Source organism: Trichomycterus rosablanca, chromosome 3, assembly GCF_030014385.1.
Source record: "Trichomycterus rosablanca isolate fTriRos1 chromosome 3, fTriRos1.hap1, whole genome shotgun sequence".
NCBI classification, from domain to species: domain Eukaryota; kingdom Metazoa; phylum Chordata; class Actinopteri; order Siluriformes; family Trichomycteridae; genus Trichomycterus; species Trichomycterus rosablanca.
Genome location: NC_085990.1, coordinates 40,655,021 through 40,680,610, shown reverse-complemented (window position 1 = coordinate 40,680,610; position 25,590 = coordinate 40,655,021). Strand labels below are relative to the sequence as shown.

General features: G+C 39.0%; 1 protein-coding gene across 1 annotated transcript in view; it reads left to right on the top strand.

The window, feature by feature from the left end:
- Window positions 1–3,297: 3,297 nt before the first annotated feature.
- The window catches only part of ube3d (ubiquitin protein ligase E3D), a 35,034-nt gene continuing 12,741 nt past the window's right edge, over window positions 3,298–25,590 (top strand). Inside the window, exons 1-5 of the mRNA XM_062992114.1 lie at window positions 3,298–3,395; window positions 19,424–19,614; window positions 21,499–21,589; window positions 22,510–22,726; window positions 23,261–23,333. Of these exons, the coding sequence (XP_062848184.1) occupies window positions 3,319–3,395; window positions 19,424–19,614; window positions 21,499–21,589; window positions 22,510–22,726; window positions 23,261–23,333 (649 nt within the window). The 5' untranslated portion in view covers window positions 3,298–3,318. The remainder of the gene's footprint in view (window positions 3,396–19,423; window positions 19,615–21,498; window positions 21,590–22,509; window positions 22,727–23,260; window positions 23,334–25,590) is intronic.

The following is a 25,590-nucleotide window of genomic DNA, read 5'->3' as shown; positions in this document are numbered from 1 at the left end:
ATAGGTAGTGATCACTATCCTATATGGATAGAAGTAAGGAAACAGAGTATAAGGCTAGAAGAAAACTGGAGACCAAGATGGAAAATGAGAGAGGCCAATTGGGGGATGTATAGTTTTAAAGCAAGCAATAAATTAAACGAATGTATGGGAAATATGGGTGAAGATATTGAGGAATTAAACAACAGGATTAAAAACATAATACATGAAGTAGCAAAAGAAACAATAGGAAAAACAAGCGGAATAAGGAAAAAGAAAATGGTACCGTGGTGGTCTGACGAATGTAGAAAGGCTGTTAAAAGCAGGAAAAAAGCCCTCAAAATCATTAAAAATAATCACACATTTGACAACTTAATAGGATACAAAAAAGCACAAGCAAAAGCAAAAAGAGTTATAAAAGAGGCTAAACGGAAGTACTGGAGAGAATTTTGTGGCAACATCGGAACAGAGATACAAGTTAATGACATATGGGGAATGATTAGAAAAATGGGAGGCATAAGAAGGGACATCACAATACCTATTTTAAAAAATAACAACTTAGAAGCAATAACAAGTAGAGAAAAAGCCGAAATGCTAGCAAAAGCATTTGTAAGAGTACACAGCTCAAAAAACCTATCCATGCAAGAAATAAACAAAAGAAACAGGATCATAGAAGAAAATAAAGAGGCACTGGGAATGAAGCAAATAGGAGAAAACATATTAGACAAAAAATTCACACTTTTTGAATTAAAAAGAGCATTGATAGGCATCAAAAATACCTCACCAGGGAGAGATGAAATCTGCTACAAAATGATTGAAGAGTTATCGGATGTAGCCAAAAATGTAATATTGATGCTATATAATAAAATTTGGGAGCAAGGAAAATTGCCCACTGACTGGAAACATGCAGTGATAGTGCCCGTAGGGAAATCAGGGAAAGACAAATCAGAGGTCAAAAGCTATAGGCCTATAGCCTTAACATCTAATCTATGTAAACTGATGGAAAGAATGATGACCAAAAGACTATTGTACAGACTAGAAAGTAGAGGATTGATGTCACCCTATCAGAGTGGTTTTCGTAATGGAAGAACAACAATGGACCCAGTGATTTGCCTAGAGAATGAAGTACGGAAAGCGCAAGTTAATAAAGAAACTGTGCTCGCAACATTTTTTGATATAGAGAAAGCGTATGATATGCTTTGGACAGAAGGCCTTTTAATGAAACTGAATAGAATGGAAATTGGGGGTAAAATGTTTAATTGGATAAAGGACTTTCTAGAAAACAGAACAATCGAGGTCAGGGTAGGTGTGGAGTCATCAAGAACATTCACAATAGAAAATGGTACCCCACAAGGAAGTGTATGCAGCTCAACATTATTTAATATTATGATTAACGACATCTTTGATGGAGTGGATCAAAGGGTAAGCAGAGCGTTATATGCAGATGATGGGGCATTATGGGTAAGGGGTCGGAACATCGATAACCTACAGTATAGAATGCAATTAGCAATAAGACAGGTTGAAAAATGGTCATTTGAATGGGGATTTCATCTCTCAGTCGAAAAAACACAAAACATCTGTTTCACGAAAAAAAGGGTTAGACCTACAATAGACCTAAAGTTATATGGACAAACACTAAAGCAGGTCAGTGAAATTAGGTATCTAGGAGTGTGGTTCGACTCTAAGCTCACTTTTAAAACTCATGTACAAAAAGTAATTGATAAATGTAAGAAGGCCATCAATATACTGAAATGTCTATCAGGGTACAACTGGGGGGCAACAGGTCTCTCATTGAAAAGAATTTACATAGCAGTGATTCGATCAAAGCTTGATTATGGAAGTACAGTATATAAATCAGCAGCAAAATCCACAATAGCTGAACTAGATAGGGTGCAGGCCAAAGCTCTCAGACTGTGTTGTGGAGCATTTCGAACTTCCCCTATCCCATCATTACAAATAGAAGCAGGAGAGATGCCGTTAAGTCTCAGGAGGCTAAAGCTCTCTCTTGCATACTGGGTTAACTTGAAAGGACATGAAAGTTCACATCCCACAAAACAAGTTTTAAAAGAATGCTGGGAGTACGGGCACAAGGTGCAAAATAGTTTCGGATGGTATGGTGATAAAGAAGCAGAGAATATGGGAATTAGAAATATACAGTGCAATAAAACCGTTACCATGAGCACAATCCCGCCGTGGCTTTTCGTATATCCGGCAGTCAACCTAGAAATAAAAAATATAATCAAGATTAGAGGTCATCAAAACATTCAACAGTACCTTCATGAAACATATAATGAAGTAGTACAAATATTCACAGATGCGTCTAAAGAGCCAACAGATAAAACGGGCGTGGCAGTTTACATACCCAAATACAACAGAACAATAAAAAAAAAAACCACAGATCACATCTCAATATTCACTGCAGAGATGATGGCCATTATATTAGCACTACACTGGGTAGAAGAAGCTAAACCACATAAAACAGTAATTTGTTCAGACTCAATGTCCGCTCTAACAAGCATACAAACCGGTAAATCCACAAGTAGACAAGATTTGGTTGATGAAGCACATCAGATGATTTACATAATAAATCAACAAAATGTACAGTTACAGTTCACCTGGATTCCAGCACACATAGGTATTGAGGGAAATGAAAGGGTAGATAAGCTGGCAAAAGAAGCAACACAATCAGAACAGGTAGAAGTACAGATCCCACTAAGTAAATTAGAATTTAAAACAATAATTAAAGAAGGTATTCAAAAAGTATGGCAGGAAAAATGGAGTAAAGAAGGAAAAGGGAGACACTTGTATAATATCCAGCAAAAGGTAACAAATAGGAAAAACATCTCATTCTCACGGCAGGAGGAAACATGGATTACTAGACTAAGAATAGGGCACACAGGTTTAAACAGCGGCCTATACATTTTAGGAAAACACGACACTGGGATGTGCCCATACTGTAATGAGGTAGAAACTGTAAAACATGTATTACTTATATGCAGATATTATTCCAAAGAAAGAGAAGAATTAAAGAAGGCAATAAAGAAACCGTTAACACTGAATAACTTATTAAATCTAGAAACAGAATCCACAAGCAAAGCGGTCATGAAATTCCTAAAGGAAACTCAAATCACAAGGAGACTATACATTTTATTGTTTCTTTATTAACATGAAGTCCTAAAGTGATCACACATCAGTCCAGTGGATGGCGGTAATGCACAGAGAATGCAAACTGCCAATAAAAATCACAGAAGAAGAAGAAGTCTGTAGATGGCAGTAAAGCTCTGTGTTAGTAATTGTACAACTACAGAAGAAAAGCGAACAGCTAAAAGCGGGTTAAAGAAAATGGAGAAAATCACGAATCAAGAGTTGATCTTTGTTGAGCTGAGGCAGCGCCTGCAAAGTGGCTTACTGATTATACGGCAAGTTTATATCAACTTTCTTTATTAATATATATTATTGTTTTTAGCTGGTTGGCTGTCAAAGCTGTTTTAGTGGCAGCACTGTTTAATTGTACATATAGTGCTAAAGTGTACAATCATCAGTAGTATATGACTTTAATTTAACGCTGTTCCGTACACTTTGAAGTGATTGCGTGGTCTTTTTATAAGCACACCTAAATGTGAAGACGCTAGTGTGAGATGAGAGCTACATTTTAAGCATCTATTTTCCAGTTTTCGACAAGTAGAATTAAGTATAAAGTCCATTTTTACTGTCTGAATATGCAAATAAACACTGGTGTTAGTATATTAGTCTAAGTTTATTATCTAATTGCTCAAGTAATGTCATGGTATTCCGTACAAAGCGTCTAGCCCCTTAGCAGACATCCCAAGTTACAAAAAAGCAGCTCCTAACTTTTAGGAGCTGCTAACTGAGCTACTAAGCTAACTATTCGCGTCACAAACACATTAATGTGAACTACATAGTTTACTAGATAGTGTGAAAGCTAATAGATTTATGTTCCCTACATAGTGCACTAGATTGTATATTAGAAAAGAATTTATGTTCCTTACTTAGTGCACTAGATAGTGTACTGGATAATAGACTTATGTTTCTTACATAATGCTTTAGGTAGCATATTAGTTAACGGATTTAGGTTCCCTACATACTGCACTAAATTGTATATCAGATAACGGATTTATGTTCCCTACATAGTGCAGTAGATAGTAAATTGGACAATTGGTTTATGTTCCCTACACAGTGCACTAGATTGTATATCAGATCACGGATTTATGTTCCCTACATAGTGCACTAGATAGTGTATTAGATAACGCATTCATGTTCACTACATAGTGCACTAGAAAGTATAACTAGATGATGATTTGTGTTCCTTACATAGTGCACTAGATAGTGTATTACATAATTAATTATGTTCCCTACATAGTGCACTAAATTGTATATCAGATAACGGATTTATGTTCCCTACATAGTGCACTAGATAGTAATTTAGATATGAATTTATGTTCCCTATGTAGTGCACTAGAGTGAATTAGACAATTGGTTTATGTTCCCTACACAGTGCACTAGATTGTATATCAGATCACGGATTTATGTTCCCTACATAGTGCACTAGATAGTGTATTAGATAACGCATTCATGTTCACTACATAGTGCACTAGAAAGTCTAACTAGATGAGGATTTGTGTTCCTTACATAGTGCACTAGATAGTGTATTACATAATTAATTATGTTCCCTACATAGTGCACTAAATTGTATATCAGATAACGGATTTATGTTCCCTACATAGTGCACTAGATAGTAATTTAGATATGAATTTATGTTCCCTATGTAGTGCACTAGATAGTGAATTAGACAATTGGTTTATGTTCCCTACACAGTGCACTAGATTGTATATCAGATCACGGATTTATGTTCCCTACATAGTGCACTAGATAGTGTATTAGATAACGCATTCATGTTCACTACATAGTGCACTAGAAAGTCTAACTAGATGAGGATTTGTGTTCCTTACATAGTGCACTAGATAGTGTATTACATAATTAATTATGTTCCCTACATAGTGCACTAAATTGTATATCAGATAACGGATTTATGTTCCCTACATAGTGCACTAGATAGTAATTTAGATATGAATTTATGTTCCCTATGTAGTGCACTAGATAGTGAATTAGACAATTGGTTTATGTTCCCTACACAGTGCACTAGATTGTATATCAGATCACGGATTTATGTTCCCTACATAGTGCACTAGATAGTGTATTAGATAACGCATTCATGTTCACTACATAGTGCACTAGAAAGTCTAACTAGATGAGGATTTGTGTTCCTTACATAGTGCACTAGATAGTGTATTACATAATTAATTATGTTCCCTACATAGTGCACTAAATTGTATATCAGATAACGGATTTATGTTCCCTACATAGTGCACTAGATAGTAATTTAGATATGAATTTATGTTCCCTATGTAGTGCACTAGATAGTGAATTAGACAATTGGTTTATGTTCCCTACACAGTGCACTAGATTGTATATCAGATCACGGATTTATGTTCCCTACATAGTGCACTAGATAGTGTATTAGATAACGCATTCATGTTCACTACATAGTGCACTAGAAAGTATAACTAGATGATGATTTGTGTTCCTTACATAGTGCACTAGATAGTGTATTACATAATTAATTATGTTCCCTACATAGTGCACTAAATTGTATATCAGATAACGGATTTATGTTCCCTACATAGTGCACTAGACAGTATATTAGACAATTGATTTAGGTTCCCTACACAGTGCGCTAGATTGTATATCAGATAACGAATTTAATATGCGATCGGGGGAAAAAGTCTGTGTCGCCTTCTTGCACGTGTGTGTGCTCTTGGCCGCTTGTTCTACTGTAGATTCCGGGAGATTTTATCTGACTTGAGGGCATCAGGGAGCTGCTGTGGAGACTCCCGGAACTTCCGGGACACTTGGGATGTCTGCCTTAGTCCAGTACATTTAACTTTTGTCAGTGAATTTTAACTAAAATCTTTATGCCTGTCATTAAACTAGATAAATATTTATAACAAATTATAATTTGTTTTACTATTTATCAGTCGAAAGCTTACTCGTACCTTGCAGGTGTAAAGGTTTTGTCTTTGAGTGGTGTTTACAGGAGCAGAGATGGAATTCATATAATGTTGTGGTAATTTGAGGTAAAGATTTTCCCCTTAAACTTCCTTATGATTTTAACAATTACAGTGGACCCTTGACTTATGAATTTAATTGGTTCCGAAGGGCTGTTCTTAAGTCAAAATGTTCGTTAGTTAAACCTATTTTTCCCATAGGAAATAATGTAAAAACAATTAATCCGTGCCAGATCTCCCAAACCACCCCCTTACCTAACCTTTCTAATGTCTTAAATGGTCTTTTTTGTTATAAATACAAATATATTTTCCCTTAAATCTTAAATTATATAATAGACATTCCTGTAATAAACAATACTAAACAATACACAGTAGTACTGTACATAAAACACACACCACATTTCAGTACAGTACGTGTGCTTTACCATACACCATAATACATTTCCTTCTTTTTTTTTTTATAAAATGTATCTACCAGAAACAACAATGACTCTCATATCTCTCTATTATTTCCTTCTTTATTTCAATAGTGTTGTATTTTGTAGGTGTAATTGCACGAAAGAAAGAATACTTTACTCAGCGATTTCCTTCTTCTCTCTCACTAACTGTCCCCTCTGTCTGATACAGTGACAGCTACTGGCAGGAGTAATTATACAACACAACAAATAGTAATAGATTTGTTCATTTTCTCAGCACTACGATCCCTCTGCACCTTTGAGCCCATTTTAATATTTAATTTTACAAAATATAAAGAAAACACAGAAAAAAACACTGTTTCGGTTCGTAATCCGAAATTTGTTCGCACGTTAAGTTGAAAAAGATCGTTCATAACCCAAAATGTTCATATGGTAAACCGTTCGTAACCCAAGGGTCTACTATACAGACCTATGCAAAATTCCATGTTTTGTTCCATTTTGGAGTGGAAATAAATCCTCTTTACAAGATGCAAAATTATTACTGTGAAAACTAACAGCTTCATTTATGCCAATTGCACTACTTAAATGATTCAACCCTTGTTGCAAAATAGGTTTATTAGCAAGTTTTAATGATTACTGCAGTTGTATTTGGAGAAGCAACTTGTTCAATTTAACAATTGTTCTTGTTTGATTTATTGCAAATACACCTAATTTACTATGAGGATTGAATAATTTTGTTTGCAACTGGCAGCTATTACACTGCTAACTGAACTGAAGCATTCAATACCTGTTTACTGCCTTTTTAATATGTTCAGGGATGTCCTAATATGTTTGCCTGATTTTAAATGTATTTAATCTGTTATATTTTACAACCCCAAATCAGAAAAAGGTGGGACAGTATGGGAAATGCAAATAAATTAAAAATGCAGTGTTCCTTACATTTACTTTTATTTGATTGCAGACAGGATGAACCTGAAATATTTCATGTTTTATCTGCTTAACTACATTTCATTTGTTAATAAACCTCCATTCCTGCGTTTCAGGCCTGCAGCACATTCCAAAAAAAAGTTGACACGGGGGCAATTTAGGGCTAGTAATATGATGAAAAAACTAAATAATGATGTGATTCCTAACAGGTGATGTCAACAGGTGATTGTAATCATGGTTTGGTACAAAAGCATCATCCAGGAAAGAGTCCTTGATGAGCAAAGATGATCAGAGGATCTCCAGTTTGTAAACAAATGTGTGAGAAAATGATTGAAATGTTTAAAAACAATGTACCTCAAAGAAAGATTGGAAGGGATTTGCATATTTCTCCCTCTACAGTGCATAATATCATTACATGATTCAAGGAATCGGGAGGAATTTTAGTGCATAAAGGTCAAAGGCGCAAGCTTAAGCTGAAAACCTGTGATATTTGATCCCTTAAACGGCACTGCATCAAGAACCGCCACTCAACAATAGCTGATATATCCACATGGGTGAGGGATTACTTTGGCAAACCTTTGTCAAGCACTACAATACAGAGTTACATGCACAAATGCCACTTACAACTTTACTGTGCAAAAAAGAAGCCTTATGTTAACCATGTACAGAAGTGGCGGCGTGTTTTTTCATTATTTGTATTTTCCATGGTGTCCTAACTTATCTGATTTGGGGTTGTAAGTAATGTAGCATTTAAATGTTTACTACCTTATTTTATCTTGCATAATGTCAAAGTTGACTTGTGCACTTTCTTAGTTGCTGATTATTAGATTAATCTGGCAGTATATACTGGTGCTGGTCATAAAATTAGAATATCATGAAAAAGTTGATTTATTTCAGTAATTCCATTCAAAAAGTGAAACTTGTATATTATATTCATTCATTACACACAGACTGATATATTTCAAATGTTTATTTCTTTTAATGTTGATGATTATAACTGACAACTAATGAAAACCCCAAATTCAGTATCTCAGAAAATTAGAATATTACTTAAGACCAATACAAAAAAAGGATTTTTAGAAATGTTGGCCAACTGAAAAGTATGAACATGAAAAGTATGAGCATGTACAGCACTCAATACTTAGTTGGGGCTCCTTTTGCCTGGATTACTGCATTAATGCGGCGTGGCATGGAGTCCATCAGTCTGTGGCACTGCTCAGGTGTTATGAGAGCCCAGGTTGCTCTGATAGTGGCCTTCAGCTCTTCTGAATTGTTGGGTCTGGCGTATCGCATCTTCCTCTTCACAATACCTCATAGATTTTCTATGGGGTTAAGGTCAGGTGAGTTTGCTGGCCAATTAAGAACAGGGATACCATGGTCCTTAAACCAGGTACTGGTAGCTTTGGCACTGTGTGCAGGTGCCAAGTGCTGCTGGAAAATGAAATCTGCATTTCCATAAAGTTGGTCAGCAGCAGGAAGCATGAAGTGCTCTAAAACTTCCTGGTAGACGGCTGCGTTGACTTTGGACCTCAGAAAACACAGTGGACCAACACCAGCAGATGACATGGCACTCCAAACCATCACTGACTGTGGAAACTTTACACTGGACCTCAAGCAATGTGGATTCTGTGCCTCTCCTCTCTTCCTCCAGACTCTGGGACCTTGATTTCCAAAGGTAATGCAAAATTTACTTTCATCAGAGAACATAACTTTGGACCACTCAGCAGTCCTTTTTGTCTTTAGCCCAGGCGAGAAGCTTCTGACGCCGTCTCTTGTTCAAGAGTGGCTTGACACAAGGAATGCGACAGCTGAGACCCATGTCTTGCATACGTCTGTGCGTGGTGGTTCTTGAAGCACTGACTCCAGCTGCAGTCCACTCTTTGTGAATCTCCCCCACATTTTTGAATGGGTTTTGTTTCACGATCCTCTCCAGGGTGCGGTTATCCCTATTGCTTGTACACTTTTTTCTACCACATCTTTTCCTTCCCTTCGCCTCTCAATTAATGTGCTTGGACACAGAGCTCTGTGAACAGCCAGCCTCTTTAGCAATGACCTTTTGTGTCTTGCCCTCCTTGTGCAAGGTGTCAATGGTCGTCTTTTGGACAACTGTCAAGTCAGCAGTCTTCCCCATGATTGTGTAGCCTACAGAACTAGACTGAGAGACCATTTAAAGGCCTTTGCAGGTGTTTTGAGTTAATTAGCTGATTAAAGTGTGGCACCAGGTGTCTTCAATATTGTACCATGTTACAATATTCTAATTTTCTGAGATACTGAATTTGGGGTTTTCATTAGTTGTCAGTTATAATCATCAACATTAAAAGAAATAAACATTTGAAATATATCAGTCTGTGAGTAATGAATGAATATAATATACAAGTTTCACTTTTCGAATGGAATTACTGAAATAAATCAACTTTTTCATGATATTCTAATTTTATGACCAGCACCAGTGTATATATGTATGTACTGTATATGTACAGGGGTTGGACAAAATAACTGAAACACCTGGTTTTAGACCACAATAATTTATTAGTATGGTGTAGGGCCTCCTTTTGCGGCCAATACAGCGTCAATTCGTCTTGGAAATGACATATACAAGTCCTGCACAGTGGTCAGAGGGATTTTAAGCCATTCTTCTTGCAGGATAGTGGCCAGGTCACTACGTGATGCTGGTGGAGGAAAACGTTTCCTGACTCGCTTCTCCAAAACACCCCAAAGTGGCTCAATAATATTTAGATCTGGTGACTGTGCAGGCCATGGGAGATGTTCAACTTCACTTTCATGTTCATCAAACCAATCTTTCACCAGTCTTGCTGTGTGTATTGGTGCATTGTCATCCTGATACACGGCACCGCCATTGGATGCACATGGTCCTCCAGAATGGTTCGGTAGTCCTTGGCAGTGACGCGCCCATCTAGCACAAGTATTGGGCCAAGGGAATGCCATGATATGGCAGTCCAAACCATCACTGATCCACCCCCATGCTTCACTCTGGGCATGCAACAGTCTGGGTGGTACGCTTCTTTGGGGCTTCTCCACACCGTAACTCTCCCGGATGTGGGGAAAACAGTAAAGGTGGACTCATCAGAGAACAATACATGTTTCACATTGTCCACAGCCCAAGATTTGCGCTCCTTGCACCATTGAAACTGACGTTTGGCATTGGCACGAGTGACCAAAGGTTTGGCTATAGCAGCCCGGCCGTGTATATTGACCCTGTGGAGCTCCCGACGGACAGTTCTGGTGGAAACAGGAGAGTTGAGGTGCACATTTAATTCTGCCGTGATTTGGGCAGCCGTGGTTTTATGTTTTTTGGATACAATCCGGGTTAGCACCCGAACATCCCTTTCAGACAGCTTCCTCTTGCGTCCACAGTTAATCCTGTTGGATGTGGTTTGTCCTTCTTGGTGGTATGCTGACATTACCCTGGATACCGTGGCTCTTGATACATCACAAAGACTTGCTGTCTTGGTCACAGATGCGCCAGCAAGACGTGCACCAACAATTTGTCCCCTTTTGAACTCTGGTATGTCACTCATAATGTTGTGTGCATTGCAATATTTTGAGCAAAACTGTGCTCTTACCCTGCTAATTGAACCTTCACACTCTGCTCTTACTGGTGCAATGTGCAATTAATGAAGATTGGCCACCAGACTGGTCCAATTTAGCCATGAAACCTCCCACACTAAAATGACAGGTGTTTCAGTTTCATTGTCCAACCCCTGTATGTATATGTATGTACACCCCATCACATTTCTGCAAATATTTTATTATATCTTTTCATGGGACACTATAGAAATAAAACTTTGATATAACTTAGAGTAGTCAGTGTACAACTTGTATAGCAGTGTAGATGTACTGTCTTCTGAAAATAACTCAACACACAGCCATTAATGTCTAAATGGCTGGCAACATAAGTGAGTACACCCCACAGTGAACATGTCCAAATTGTGCCCAAAGTGTCAATATTTTGTGTGACCACCATTATTATCCAGCACTGCCTTAACCCTCCTGGGCATGGAATTCACCAGAGCTGCACAGGTTGCTACTGGAATCCTCTTCCACTCCTCCATGATGACATCACGGAGCTGGTGGATGTTAGACACCTTGAACTCCTCCACCTTCCACTTGAGGATGCGCCACAGGTGCTCAATTGGGTTTAGTCCATCACTTTTACCTTCAGCTTCCTCAGCAAGGCAGTTGTCATCTTGGAGGTTGTGTTTGGGGTCGTTATCCTGTTGGAAAACTGCCATGAGGCCCAGTTTTCGAAGGGAGGGGATCATGCTCTGTTTCAGAATGTCACAGTACATGTTGGAATTCATGTTTCCCTCAATGAACTGCAGCTCCCCAGTGCCAGCAACACTCATGCAGCCCAAGACCATGATGCTACCACCACCATGCTTGACTGTAGGCAAGATACAGTTGTCTTGGTACTTCTCACCAGGGCGCCGCCACACATGCTTGACACCATCTGAGCCAAACAAGTTTATCTTGGTCTTGTCAGACCACAGGGCATTCCAGTAATCCATGTTCTTGGACTGCTTGTCTTCAGCAAACTGTTTGCAGGCTTTCTTGTGTGTCAGCTTCCTTCTGGGATGACGACCATGCAGACCGAGTTGATGCAGTGTGCGGTGTATGGTCTGAGCACTGACAGGCTGACCTCCCACGTCTTCAACCTCTGCAGCAATGCTGGCAGCACTCGTGTCTATTTTTTAAAGCCAACCTCTGGATATGACGCCGAACACGTGGACTCAACTTCTTTGGTCGACCCTGGCGAAGCCTGTTCCGAGTGGAACCTGTCCTGGAAAACCGCTGTAAGACCTTGGCCACCATGCTGTAGCTCAGTTTCAGGGTGTTAGCAATCTTCTTATAGCCCAGGCCATCTTTGTGGAGAGCAACAATTCTATTTCTCACATCCTCAGAGAGTTCTTTGCCATGAGGTGCCATGTTGAATATCCAGTGGCCAGTATGAGAGAATTGTACCCAAAACACCAAATTTAACAGCCCTGCTCCCCATTTACACCTGGGACCTTGACACATGACACCAGGGAGGGACAACGACACATTTGGGCACAATTTGGACATGTTCATTGTGGGGTGTACTCACTTATGTTGCCAGCTATTTAGACATTAATGGCTGTGTGTTGAGTTATTTTCAGAAGACAGTAAATCTACACTGCTATACAAGCTGTACACTGGACATGAAACTTGGATATAACTTAGAATAGTCATAGTGTTGTCCCATGAAAAGATATAATGAAATATTTGCAGAAATGTGAGGGGTGTACTCACTTTTGTGATACACTGTATGTATATATATATGTGTATATTTATATATTTATAAATAAATAAATATTTATATATTTATATATAATTTAATGAATGAATGAATGTCTTGCATATTATGGGTATTTGTGACACTGAGGTCAATGTTTACCTCATGTTTACCACCTAAGCCCCCACCCCCAATTAAAAAAGAAAACTGTGCTTACATTCCCTAAAACCAGATCTCTGTACACCTCTGAAACACTGGGTCCAAGGCAGGAATATTCTAGACAGGGTGCCAGTACACTCATACATTGATCTTTATATTGCTTAGAAGTGTTTTCCCCTTGGTAACCTCTTATAAATCCCTTTTCCCTAGTCTTTTTAGGACTTATGTACACTAAAAATAGCTGTGTCTGGAGACATCTTTAGTCTTTGTGTTTCTGTGACTTTTATGACTTCCCAGATTTTATGATTTCCCAGAGTCCTAGAACATTAGAAAATAAACTGTAATAATTTCCAGACTTTTTTCAGCTTCTTTGGATTGTCATAGTGTTGTTTTGTACATTGTTAACCTAGATATTTTGGCTACTAAAATGTCTTATTGCAAGGTCAAAAAGCTGAACCACATCTTCATACGAGACAACCTTGAGCTAAAATCAGCCCTGCTAATTGTTGATGGCTGCTCTCTTAAATTCTAAAAACTATCATGTTAGATTGTTTGGAAATTATGGCAAGGTCACAGTGTTGTGTGCAGATAAGGGTTATTAGAACAGAATATAATTAAATGCCTTTGTCATATGTATGCTTGTTTCTACACTCACTGTCCATGTTATCAGCTCCACTTACCATATAGAAGCACTTTGTAGTTCTACAGTTACTGTAGTCCATCTATTTCATGCTGTTCTTCAATGGCCAGGACTCTCCCAGGGCCACTACAGAGTAGGTATTATTTGGGTGGTGGGACATTCTCATCACTGCTGTGAAATTGACATAATTGTGGTGTGTTAGTGTGTGTTGTGCTGGTATGAGTGGATAAGACATAACGATGCTGATTGAGTTTTTAAACACCTCACTGTCACTGCTGGGATGAGAATAGTCCACCAACCAAAAACATCCAGCACCCCATGGGCAGCGTTCTGTGATCACTGATGATCCACTCATACCAGCACAACACACACTAACACACCACCACCATGTCAGTGTAACTGCAGTGCTGAGAATGATCCACCACCTAAATAATACCTACTCTGTGGTGGTCCTGTGGGGGTCCTGGCCAATGAAGAACAGGGTGAAAGCAGGCTAAAAAGGTATGTAGAGAAACAGATGGATTACAGTCAGTATTTGTAGAACTACAAAGTGCTTCTATATGGTAAGTGGAGCTGATAAAATGGACAGTGAGTGTAGAAACATGGAGGTGGTCATAATGGTATGGCTGTCCATCTGTCCGTATACATTTACATTACGTATATATGTGTGTGTGTACAGTACAGTGCACATATCCTAGCTTGTTTAAAGGTGGTGTGAGAATGCAGGGTCAGCCATTGTACTCCATGCCTGGAGCTAGGAGGATTAAGGGCTTTGCTCCGGGGCCCAACAGTGGCTGTGTGGTTTTAAACCCATAACCTTTCAATTGATAGCCTAAGGCTGTATTTACTGAGCTACCACACAAAGGCATTAATATAAAATGGCTACACAAGGCTCCAATGCCCACACGTGTCTTACAGCACTTCAGCCAATATGCTATAAAATTATACCTCAGTGTACATTACCAAAGAAAATAATGCTGTTATTAATTCTTTTACAATCAAGTAAGATGAATTATGTCAAGCTAAGGCTTTGTGGCCAAAGGAAAGCTGCGCTTTTGTGTGTTTCCTAATATATTAGTTTGATATACACTGATCAGCCATAACATTAAAACCACCTTGTTTCTACACTGTCCATTTTATCAGCTCCACTTACCATAAACTGTAGAAGCACTATGTAGTTCTACAATTACTGACTGTAGTCCCTAATCCCCCCCCCCTTCCCAGGACCACTACAGAGTAGATATTATTTGGGTTTATTTGATTATTCTCAGCACTGCAGTGACACTAACATGGTGGTGGTGTGTTAGTGTGTGTTGTGCTGGTATGAGTGGATAAGACACAGCAATGCTGATGGAGTTTTTAAACACCTCACTGTCACTGCTGGACTGAGAATAGTCCACCAACCAAAAATATCCAGCCAACAGCCTGTGTCCTGTGACCACTGATGTAGGTCTAGAAGATGACAAAACTCAAACAGCAGCAATAGATGAGCGATCGTCTCTGACTTTACATCTACAAGGTGGACCAACTAGGTAGGAGTGTCTAATAGAGTGGACAGTGAGTGGACACGGTATTTAAAAACTCCAACAGTGCTGCTGTGTCTGATCCACTCATACCAGCACAACACACACCAACACACCACCAATATGTCATTGTAACCGGGCTGAGAATGATCCACCACCCAAATAATACCTACACTGTAGTGGTCCTATTGGGGTCCTGACCATTGAAGAACAGGGTGAAGGCAGGCTAAAAAAAAGGTATGTAGAGAAATAGATGGACTATAGTCAGTGATTGTAGAACTACAAAGTGCTTCTATATGGTAAGTGGAGCTGATAAAATGGACAGTGAGTGTAGAAACAAGGAGGTGGTTTTAATGTTATGGCTGATCAGTGTATAATGAAGCTCTAGTACATAATTAAAACATGGCTTTGTTGTTACTTTGCAGTTAGTGAGCTTAGTGTTCTGTTCATGGTTTGTTAATTCATTAAGCTGACCCACCACATTGCTGTATTACAGTATTACATGTAGTCTGCAAATTGGGCAACTTGTAACTAACAAACTGAGGTGCCTTCAGTATCAGCCTAGTAAATTATCTGCTTATCTTCAGGTTCAATGCATGTGTAATAAGTTTCATGATTCTGATTTTGTTATCTTCACCCAAAAGGAAATGCTTAGATGTATTTGCCATGTTGCACCACAAGATGGTAGTCCTTATTAACAGGTTAAAGCTTAATATTGTGGAAATTGTTTGCATATTGTCGTGTATGTTGTCTGGCTCATGGCCTGGTTCAGAGGATAATACCTGATGACATTGTTATCATAAACCCTGACTTAATCGTTTATTAATGTTTTAATAATGTGATCCTGCAAATGCGTTTTACATGCCGGAGCGGATTGCTCAGCTAAAACCAATTATATAAATCTGTGCTGTGAGTAAGACCACCAGCTTGCTGATATTCTGTCCTTGAATATTCTAACGTGGGTATTACAAACAATACAGCATCAAATCTACAGAGACTGTTGCATTGTCTGCTGTGCCCTCATTAAGATTACCATGTGAGCAGCAGGCAGCATGCAAGAAGTGGACTAAGGACAAAAGGATTTGATAAATAGCCTTTTCTTTTTTTCTACCTCAGGGAAATCTCCATACAAGTACATGGTCTAGATGGTCTTACTGAAGCCTGTGGTTTGTGTGTGTTGCTTTCTTACTTGTGTAGTTTTATCATTAAGCCTTAAATAAAGTCCTTTGTATAGGTACTGTACACTGATTGGGTACTGTGCCTTGCTTCAAGTATTGTGGACACCCAAACACCCTATTGATATATCCTTCTTTGTTTCTGTGATAGACTTTAGGACATTCAAGACTTACACACGGACATCTAAAAGGAGAACAGGCCCCAAAGTGCCTCCATTGCTCAACTACCCTATCAATTAAACATATTCTATGTGAATGCTATGTTTTTACCCAGGACAGAAATCTGTACCTGATGGGATCGGACATAAATGAAATTTTTATAAAAACTGCTCCGTTTAAGGTTTTAAAATTTCTGAAAAGCATAAAGTTGAAACATCTGTTGTAATTTAACCTCTACAGTTTTGATGCACATGTAAAGAACTATATATCTCTATGTTAAAACTCCTTTCATTGTTTTAACACCTTTTTTTTAATAAGAATGTTTTAAAACATACAAATGGCACGCCATAGAGATGGCTCTAAATACAGAGCTTATAATGGCGATAAAACTCAATCAAACATGATAGACTTTACTTTTATTTTCTTTCATTCACCAACAACATTAATAGTGGACACTGATATTGGTTAATTTAGATTTTTTTTAGATTAGATTCAACTTTATTGTCATTACACATGTACAAGTACAAGGCAACGGAATGCAGTTTAGCATCTAACCAGAAGTGCAATAAGCAGAAAGTGCAGGATAAACAGTATTTATGATGTACATTATTTACAGTGGGTAAATAGCAGTGGTATGAACAAGATCTATAAACTATACTATAAACAAGATATGAAGCTAAAAACAATATACATATAAAGTGCAGATTAAGATTAATCTATGCTATGCAGGTTAAAGTGATTAAGGTGCTATGGACATGATCAAGGAATGTATATGTAAAAACATAGTAAACAGATGTATACGGTATATATGGGATTTATGTACAAATGAGGTATGTTCCAATGAAATACTAAGCGGAAAAAGGATAAAAATGTTTGTAGTGCAACCTTGCCTGGAGGAGAGATGTGGGGGGTTAACGGGGGACTGAGTTCAATATGGAGACAGCTCTGGGGAAAAAGCTGTTCCTCAATCTAGTGGTCCTAGTCCGGATGCTCCTGAAGCGCCTGCCAGAGGACAGGGGGCAAATAGTCTGTGTGTAGGGTGGGAGGAGTCCTTAAGAATGCTGCGAGCTCGACGCAGACAGCGTTTCCTCTGGACGTCCTCAATGGGTGGAAGTGGAGTCCCTGTGATGCGCTGGGCCGTTTTCACCACTCGCTGCAGTGCCTTGCGGTTCGCAACAGTGAAGTTTCCATACCAGACTGTGATACAGCTGGAACTGAAGTCTGAAGTCTGACTCACTGTTAATTCACCAGTTCTTTCTGTTGGGTGTGGTTGGGTAATAATCCCTTAGACTGACTTGATTCCTAATCACACTTGGGAATAAATTTCCAACAACTCTACTTTAAATCTGTCCATTTAAATTGTACTGTTGCACAGGGTGATATTTGGCTTATCTGTGACTGCCTGTTAATGGAAACTTGGGCAGTTAAAACTACCCAGTGAACCAAGGACAGAGAATTTTACATGCTCAGTGTTCCAGTGCTTGTGTGGCCAGACCTCAATTTATGTTCACCAGCAACATTAATAGTGGACACTGATGTTGGTTAATGAAGTCTGACTCCCTGTTAATTCACCAGTTCCTCCTATTGGGTGTGGTTGGGTTACAGCGTCTATGTTGGCAATTAAATTCTTCCACGCTTAATGTTTTGCAAGGCCTGTTGTCATGATGAAACTGTTGAAACCACAAAAACAGCCTCGCAGCAAATTCTCTTTATAAAACTTTACATTTAGTACTAGTTTTTGGTTGGTTTTCTACAGTGGTGAATAATGCTATCCCACTAATGCTGGGATCCAGGGTTCAAATCCCTAGCAGAGCAATCAGTCAGTCTTGTATCTACATACAGCTTATCGGCTATGTCTGAGGGTGGATTGGAGGCCTAGCAAAGGATAGGATCAAGTGTTCTCCTGGCATCTGGCATACCCAGATTCATCCCTTAGACCAGGGGTGCCCACACTTTCATGGCTTGAGATATACTATATTAGTTGATAGGTCATTGCGATCTACTTTTTAAAAAGGTTCGCCTCATCATTTTTCAAAAAAGCTTTGAAGCTTTTTTTAAATGCACTTCAGGGCAAGAGACTCAAAAATCACACACACCTTATTCTGACGATGTGACACAATGGTGTCAGCCAGGTTTATGTAGTCTGGACAATAGCTGCTGATGCCAAATCTCAAGCAAGACTTCCAAGTGTTATGACCGATATTTAGACTTCATTATTTTTATGTGGGAAAAGGCTGATTCACACATGTAGGTTGATCAAAAAATGCTGTCAAATATGTGGCACATATTCTTATGTTTGGATATTTTTCCTCAGCCAGCAAGTTCCAAAATCTGTTTGTGTAAATTGTACTGTTGCACAGGGTGATATTTGGCTTATCTGTGACTACCAGTTAATGGAAACTACCCAGTGAAACAGGGACAGAGAATTTCACATACTCAGTGGTCCAGTGCTTGTGTGACCAGACCTCACTTTATGTATAAGCTGCTGTTGATCCTAGATGTTTTCATTTTACGAATAAAAAAAAACACCTACATTTGGCAGTGATGGTGTGGCACAGTTTAATAAGTCCATTAAATGTGTTAACCCACGCCCCCTCCGACACGTGGGCAGCATGCACGTATGCATCTTGTCACCTACACTTTGACAAGTGCAGTGCAGCTCAGCACCGTGTACAGAGAGACACACCCTGACAGCACTTTTTTCCCATCTTTGTGTAGGCGCCATCAATCAGCCAGCAGAGGTCGTAATTGCATTTGTTATGAGAGAGTCCCTATCCGGCTTAATCCTACCCCTATCTGAACAACAGGCCAATCGTTGTTCATGTGGCTGCTCAGCCCAGCCGGCCGGCAGAGCTGAGACTTGATACGATGTATTCGAGATCCCAGCTCTGGTTCCAGTGTGTGTTTTTACCGCTGCGCCACCTGAGCGGCAATAGATTCTTGTTTGATCTATTCTGCTACCAACTGTTATTTTGTTCAAATAGCTTTACCCACTGATGAGTGTCCACATACTTATCATGTAGAATATTTACTCAAATGTCTTGTTTACTGACCATGCATGTGTGTTTTTTATTCTTCTTCTTTCAGAAGTGACATTGTTAAAGATGGAGTGGAGGTGAATGTGGCTGGAGAAGAGAGGTCCTTTAAAATCATTTTACCTGATGCAGTCTGTGAGGTGAAGCTGCCCCAGATGATCAGTCTTGCAGAGTGGTCTTTTCCCAAACTGAATGATGACGGGCTGTATATCAGGTTGCGTTTGAAGGTGGACCAATTTTCAGGTAGGTTGCTCATGTATTATAATTATGTTCAACAAAAATCCATAAATAGAACACACAAGGCTCTGAACGCCAAAGTTGGAAGTTCTTTTAGCAGAACCTTGTTCAAGGACTAGGTAACCTCATTTGATGTGCATGAAGTATTTGAGTAATGGACGCTGGTCCTCCCATCATTGGGCTCTACACATCATCGGACTCCACAGATTAACTGACATTAGTGATAAATGTAGATCGCATGACCTTTGGCTTAAAGCCAATGCAGAGCTTGTTTTAGCATGAGCCCTGGTGGGTGGCCAAATGACCTCACACACCGAGAGTCTTGCTGCCATCCATTAACCGTGTTGTGTGATGCTTTTCTTAGTAAACAATATTCACTGTATTGTTTTATTTACACCAAACACACTCTGTATTGGAATGGGCGGTACACCGATAATTCAAATTTATTTTGTAATAAACTAATAAAGTAATAAACTTCTTGATTATTTAATACAGTGAGAACTTTGAATATATTTCTAAATTTTACAATTCCTTTTTTGATAAACACACACTGGAACCAGAGCTGGGATCTCGAATACATCGTATGTGGGCTGAGCGGCCACATGAACAATGATTAGCCTGTTGTTCAGATAGGGGTTGGATATTAAAAAGCCAGATAGGGACTCTCTCATAACTAATGCAATTACGACTCTCATAACTAATGCAATTATTGGCACCTGCACAGAGATGGGAAAAAAGTGGTGTCAGGGTGTGTCTCTCTGTACACAGTGCTAATCCGCATTTCACTCGTCAAAGTGTAGGTGACAGGATGCATACGGCATGCTGGCCACGTGTCGTAGGGGGCGTGGGTTAGATTCGTTCTCCTCAATCAGCGGGGATCGGCATTGGTGGAGAGGAAGCATGACTCAATCGGGCAATTGGACGCGCTAAAAGGGAGATAAAGGGGAGAAAAATGCATAAACAAAATATTTATAACACAAGTCATTTTAAGTTAGTTTACTGTGGCTTACAAAGCTACTAAACTGACCAGGATGAAGCAGTTGGTGACGACCCAAATACCCCCCCCTTCCCCCTCCAAAAAAATAATCCTCACGCAACACAAGAAAAGGATGTTCTGTGTTTTTTTTTTTTTTTTTTTTTTTTTTTTTGTATTTTTTTTTTTTTTAAGATTGGGCATCAGCTTGGGTCATTTTTGTGGTTCAGCGACAAAATTAGATTCCACAAATAGTGAAGAATATTCCATGGTGACACTGTGGGTATCGTGATTGCTCTAAAGGTCTTAGGAATCATGGGTTGAACCTTTTCTGAAACTTATCAATTCAAGATTTTAAAGGCTTTTCAGGTCAATTCAGCTATATACAAGTACGTATTGAAAGGAAACAATGTTCAATAGAACACATGTGCAAACAGAGGCAGGGAAAACAGAGTAATACATACAAGGACCTACAATAAATATAGGGCATATTTCAGGCTTTAAATTGTCGTGGCAGGACCAAAAGTGTGTTGTTGGCCAACACACAGTACTTAGTAATGCAAAGGGAGGAAAAAGAATATAATGCAGCCAATATGTTAGAATTTTGATTAAAATATTAAATTAAAATAGGTTGTTATGACCGTTCATCCTCTTCTTACAGTAATACAGGTAAAAACCAACAGACACATGTAAGTACCCATAAAGTGTATCATAATGTTAATTTATTGCATATTAATGTTATATCCTGTCAGCACGCAGCTCCGTAATATGCGTATTAATATGGTCTTTATTTTAATGTAATTCAATTCTGCTAATCCCAGCAGCTCTACCTATTGTAAGGCTGTTCAGTTGTTTGCTGATTGTAGACATTTCCAGTGTGTTTATCTTGATTACTCTGTTGTGTTTGCTGTTGCTAGAGGCTTCAGACAGTGTGATTGAGCATCTGAGCCCACAAAGGAAGTATTGTTTCTTGTGCCAGTCCTGTGCGACCATACTGCTTAAAGACAAGTGAGAAGCAAATTCATGTATTCTGTCTTGGTTTAAGAAATGACAATAATTAGGGCAGTAAATTAAGTTCATTGTGAATACTACTGAATGTATGTATGAAAAATAGTATGCAGCATTTTAACCTTATTTCTGCAGCTGTAGTGTATTAGCAATTACCATGGACAGTAATGTGGAATGAGAGGAGAGCATAAAACACATTTACACACAACAGTAGTAGTATTCTATTTCTATGTTTAGGAGAAGACCCCATACTTTGCAAAGAATGTCAGTCACCAATCACCATAAAACACATCCTGAATGAATGCCCAAAGTATAACTGTAAAAGCCGAAGACTACGTATGCCCAATATATTACCAAGAAGGATGGGTACCTGCTGAGTCTGGTTCCTCTTAAGGTTTGTTCCTGTAATTTTAAGGGAGTTTTTCCTTGCCACTGTCACCCTCGGCTTGCTCAACAGGGGTTTTGGTCTGTTGGTCCTGGATTTTGTAAAGTTGCTTTGAGACAATGTCTGTTGTAAAAAGCACTATATAAATAAAGATGACTTGACTTGACATTACAAGACATCCTCACCCAAGATAATACAGAAATAATCCTCAATTTTCTCAATAATATAGGACTGAAAACATATAACACAAGACCAATAAAACTAGCATAAAGCATCGATTCCTGCCATGAATATCACAAATGTGATAACAAACAATATTTCTATGTTAATTTTCTAAACAAAATCCCAAAATGGATGAACTGTTTTCCATATAAATACGAATTTTACAAATTCCTCTAGGTTTTTATTACAAGTGAGTTTTTGAAAAATCTATTCTCAGTACAGTTACTGTCTGTGGTAATTGTGGCTACATTACAGATGTAGTAGACAGTAATTAGGTTTATGTAAGCTAATACAACAATACTTGCTGCTTCAGGGTTTTTAAACGAGTACTCCCATTACCTAATGGAAACTGGAATACTTTGGTGGATGACTGGTGCTGCCACCCTGATCCGTTTGCCAACAAGAAGCTTCTCCCTAGACAAGAGGATTGTTTACTTGGTGACACATATTACCTTTTGAACCGGGACAGCAGCTGTGAGGAAACTCTTATCAATGAAATGAACTCCAGCTTTGATGTGCATTCTGGGAAGGTGAGTGAATCGTCATTATTAATATTGCTGCACATTTTTCAACTGAAACTGCTTCGAATGACAAAAATCACATTAACCACCGATTTACAAGTGCTCACCGCCCCTCTGTATGTAGAGTTATAAAGTCTGCTAAGAAGTCATCTTGTACCACTTTCCTTCACTTGATGTATCCTCATTTATGTTTAAAGGGCCTATTACTGCCTCTAGGCTGTCAAGGATGGGAAGAATGATATTCTTTCTTTCATAAAAGGTTTTTGAGGAGGCAGTATAACAATCTACCTTTATAAAATGAAATCTAACTTCCTCTGAACGATTGATTTTGCTTTCTCTGTCTTATTTTGTGGCCTGTCTTGGTTCTGTCTCCTCTGCTGCTGCAGTGAAACACAACACCCTATGTTGATTGAAACCCCGGTTTATATTTCATTTCAGTAAATGGTTCATCGCTAGTTATTGATTTTACGATCATGTGGCTTAAACCTGGCTGTGCTTTCAGATTGTCTATTTATTTTGGTTTGTTTTCATGTCTCACACCAGGTACCTGTCCACAGGAATGTGGAGGTCTTGTGTAAGAAGTGTAATGCAGTGCTGGGAGAAGCAGTCACGGCAGGTAGTATTCATAAATCACATGCATACCAGCATGTAATAATACCTGCTGTAGGCTTTAATCAAGCCTTATTCTAAGAATAAACCATAAATGACTTGTACTGTCATTTTAAGGATTTAAGTACAAATGCTTAACCCTTTCATAATTTTGACTTTGATGACTAGTGCCCCCCTGCATGTCATAGTTAGGAATATATTAAACCTACCTGTTATCAGGTTTTTTACATGCAACAGATATGGGCAGGGATGAAGACCTGAGTGACTTTGATAGGGGTCCAATCACTGTGGCCAGCTGACTGGGTTAAACTATCTCTAAAATAACAAAGGATGTGCATAGGTAGCTGCTGCGAGTACCTACTGACAGCGTTTTGAGGAGGGTCAAGCTCTAACCACCATAAGTTTATTAGGTGACTACGGGTGCGTTCACATGAGAAGTGGCAAAACCGCTTTTGTGCCGACTGTGTCGTTGTTTCTTATTGAGTGAGGCGGTACTGGTTAACTCGCTGCTGCGCTTCTTTAGGCAGCACGCACCACTTACTTTTACCACGTTGGGCTCCGCATTTTTGCGCTTGCCGCAAGTTCACCTGAGTCAGTTTGCCGCTGATCTTTTCGAAGCCCCTCTAATCAGACGAACTGTTTGAAGTGACGTAGTAAAGGCAACAAAGGTAGTATGAACAACGCTTAACATGAACAAGATTAACGTGACTTGCTGTATTAAAACAATGACTGAGGAATTCAGTTAGTGGAGAAAACATATAACCAGTAATAATTTAGATACATTTAGTGTTCCTGTATTGTTCTTTTAATACATTAATCCACGTTAAGCTTTTTTAACGATAAGTGCTTTAAGCCGATTCTCACAATTTCTCAGCACCCCGAGCTATAACAAGTTTAAAAGTAAAACAATGAGGAAAATACAGCTAAACACAGATGTATGTGGCTGCTTAAAGAGTGAATTTGACTGTTATTTCACACAAGTGCATATTTCTGTCGTGGTGCACTTTGATGACGTTTCACCGCTCAAGCCAAGCGCTAAGCAAAGCGGCATTTTGTGCAGAGGATCATGGTTTTGCCGCTTCTCATGTGAATGCGCCCTAACACTCTAATACCAGAGAACATGAAGGCTGTGGGATCTGGTGTAGACCAACAGAAGGGCTACTGTGGCTCAATATGTGGTACAGTGGGACAGTTCATCAAACCCCACCTTGTTTGGAGCTGCATAGTTGGAGGTCAGTCAAGTGGCCATGCAAACTCCTGTCCTGTTTAATGCAGGTATTAAAGCTGTACATCAGAGTGATAGAAAAAGGTCAACTGGTCCAATGAATTTTTTTTTCTCAAAGTTAAGGTGGACTGTCTTGCACATGTGCATTGTTTACTCTTGGAAGAGATGCCACCGGGATGCACTGTAGGTTGATCCACCATATAGAAGCACTTTGTAGTTCTACAATTACTGACTAGTCCATCTGTTTCTCTGCACTCTTTTTAGCCTGCTTTCACCCAGACACAGCAGCGCTGCTGGAGTTTTTAAAAACCGTGTCCACTCACTGTTCACTCTATTACGCACTTCTACCTAGTTGGTCCACCTTGTAACGTAAAGTCAGAGACGATCGCTCATCTATTGCTGCTGTTTGAGTTGGTCATCTTCTAGACCAGGGGTGCACAACATACGGCCCGCGGGCCAGATCCGGCCCGCCAAATAAAGTGCTGATGCATTTTTAAATAAATGATGCTGTCACTTTAAATTCACCGAGTAATTCCATGAAATTGCGACTGAAATTAAATGATGTAAATATAAGTTACCTCAGCTGCACCATGTGTTTGTCCAAACCAAGTACGAGTAAAAAAAGAAAAGTGGATCTCGAGCATATGAAATTTAACCCTGAATGGACATGCAGGTATTTTCTCATGTCTGCTGTGCTTGCGACCACATTAATCAGTTGGTGTCAGAAAGAACCTGCAGTATCTCCCACTGACCAACACATTTCTTCTAACTACCTGATGTTATGTAACTGTATTTAGTCACGATTAATTCGAATGAACGTTTTCACATGATGTTAGAAATGTGACAATCGCGATTGTTTACATACTTTATATTTTTATTAAAATACCAACATGTCACGAGACAGAAACTGACCAGACGCTCGCGAAATATAAATCAGAGAAAGTTTAATATTAAAAGGGCAAAAACAGGGTACAACATCCAAAACCAGAGGATAAACAGACAGGCAGGAAACGGAAGACAGCAAGGATTATACACGGTA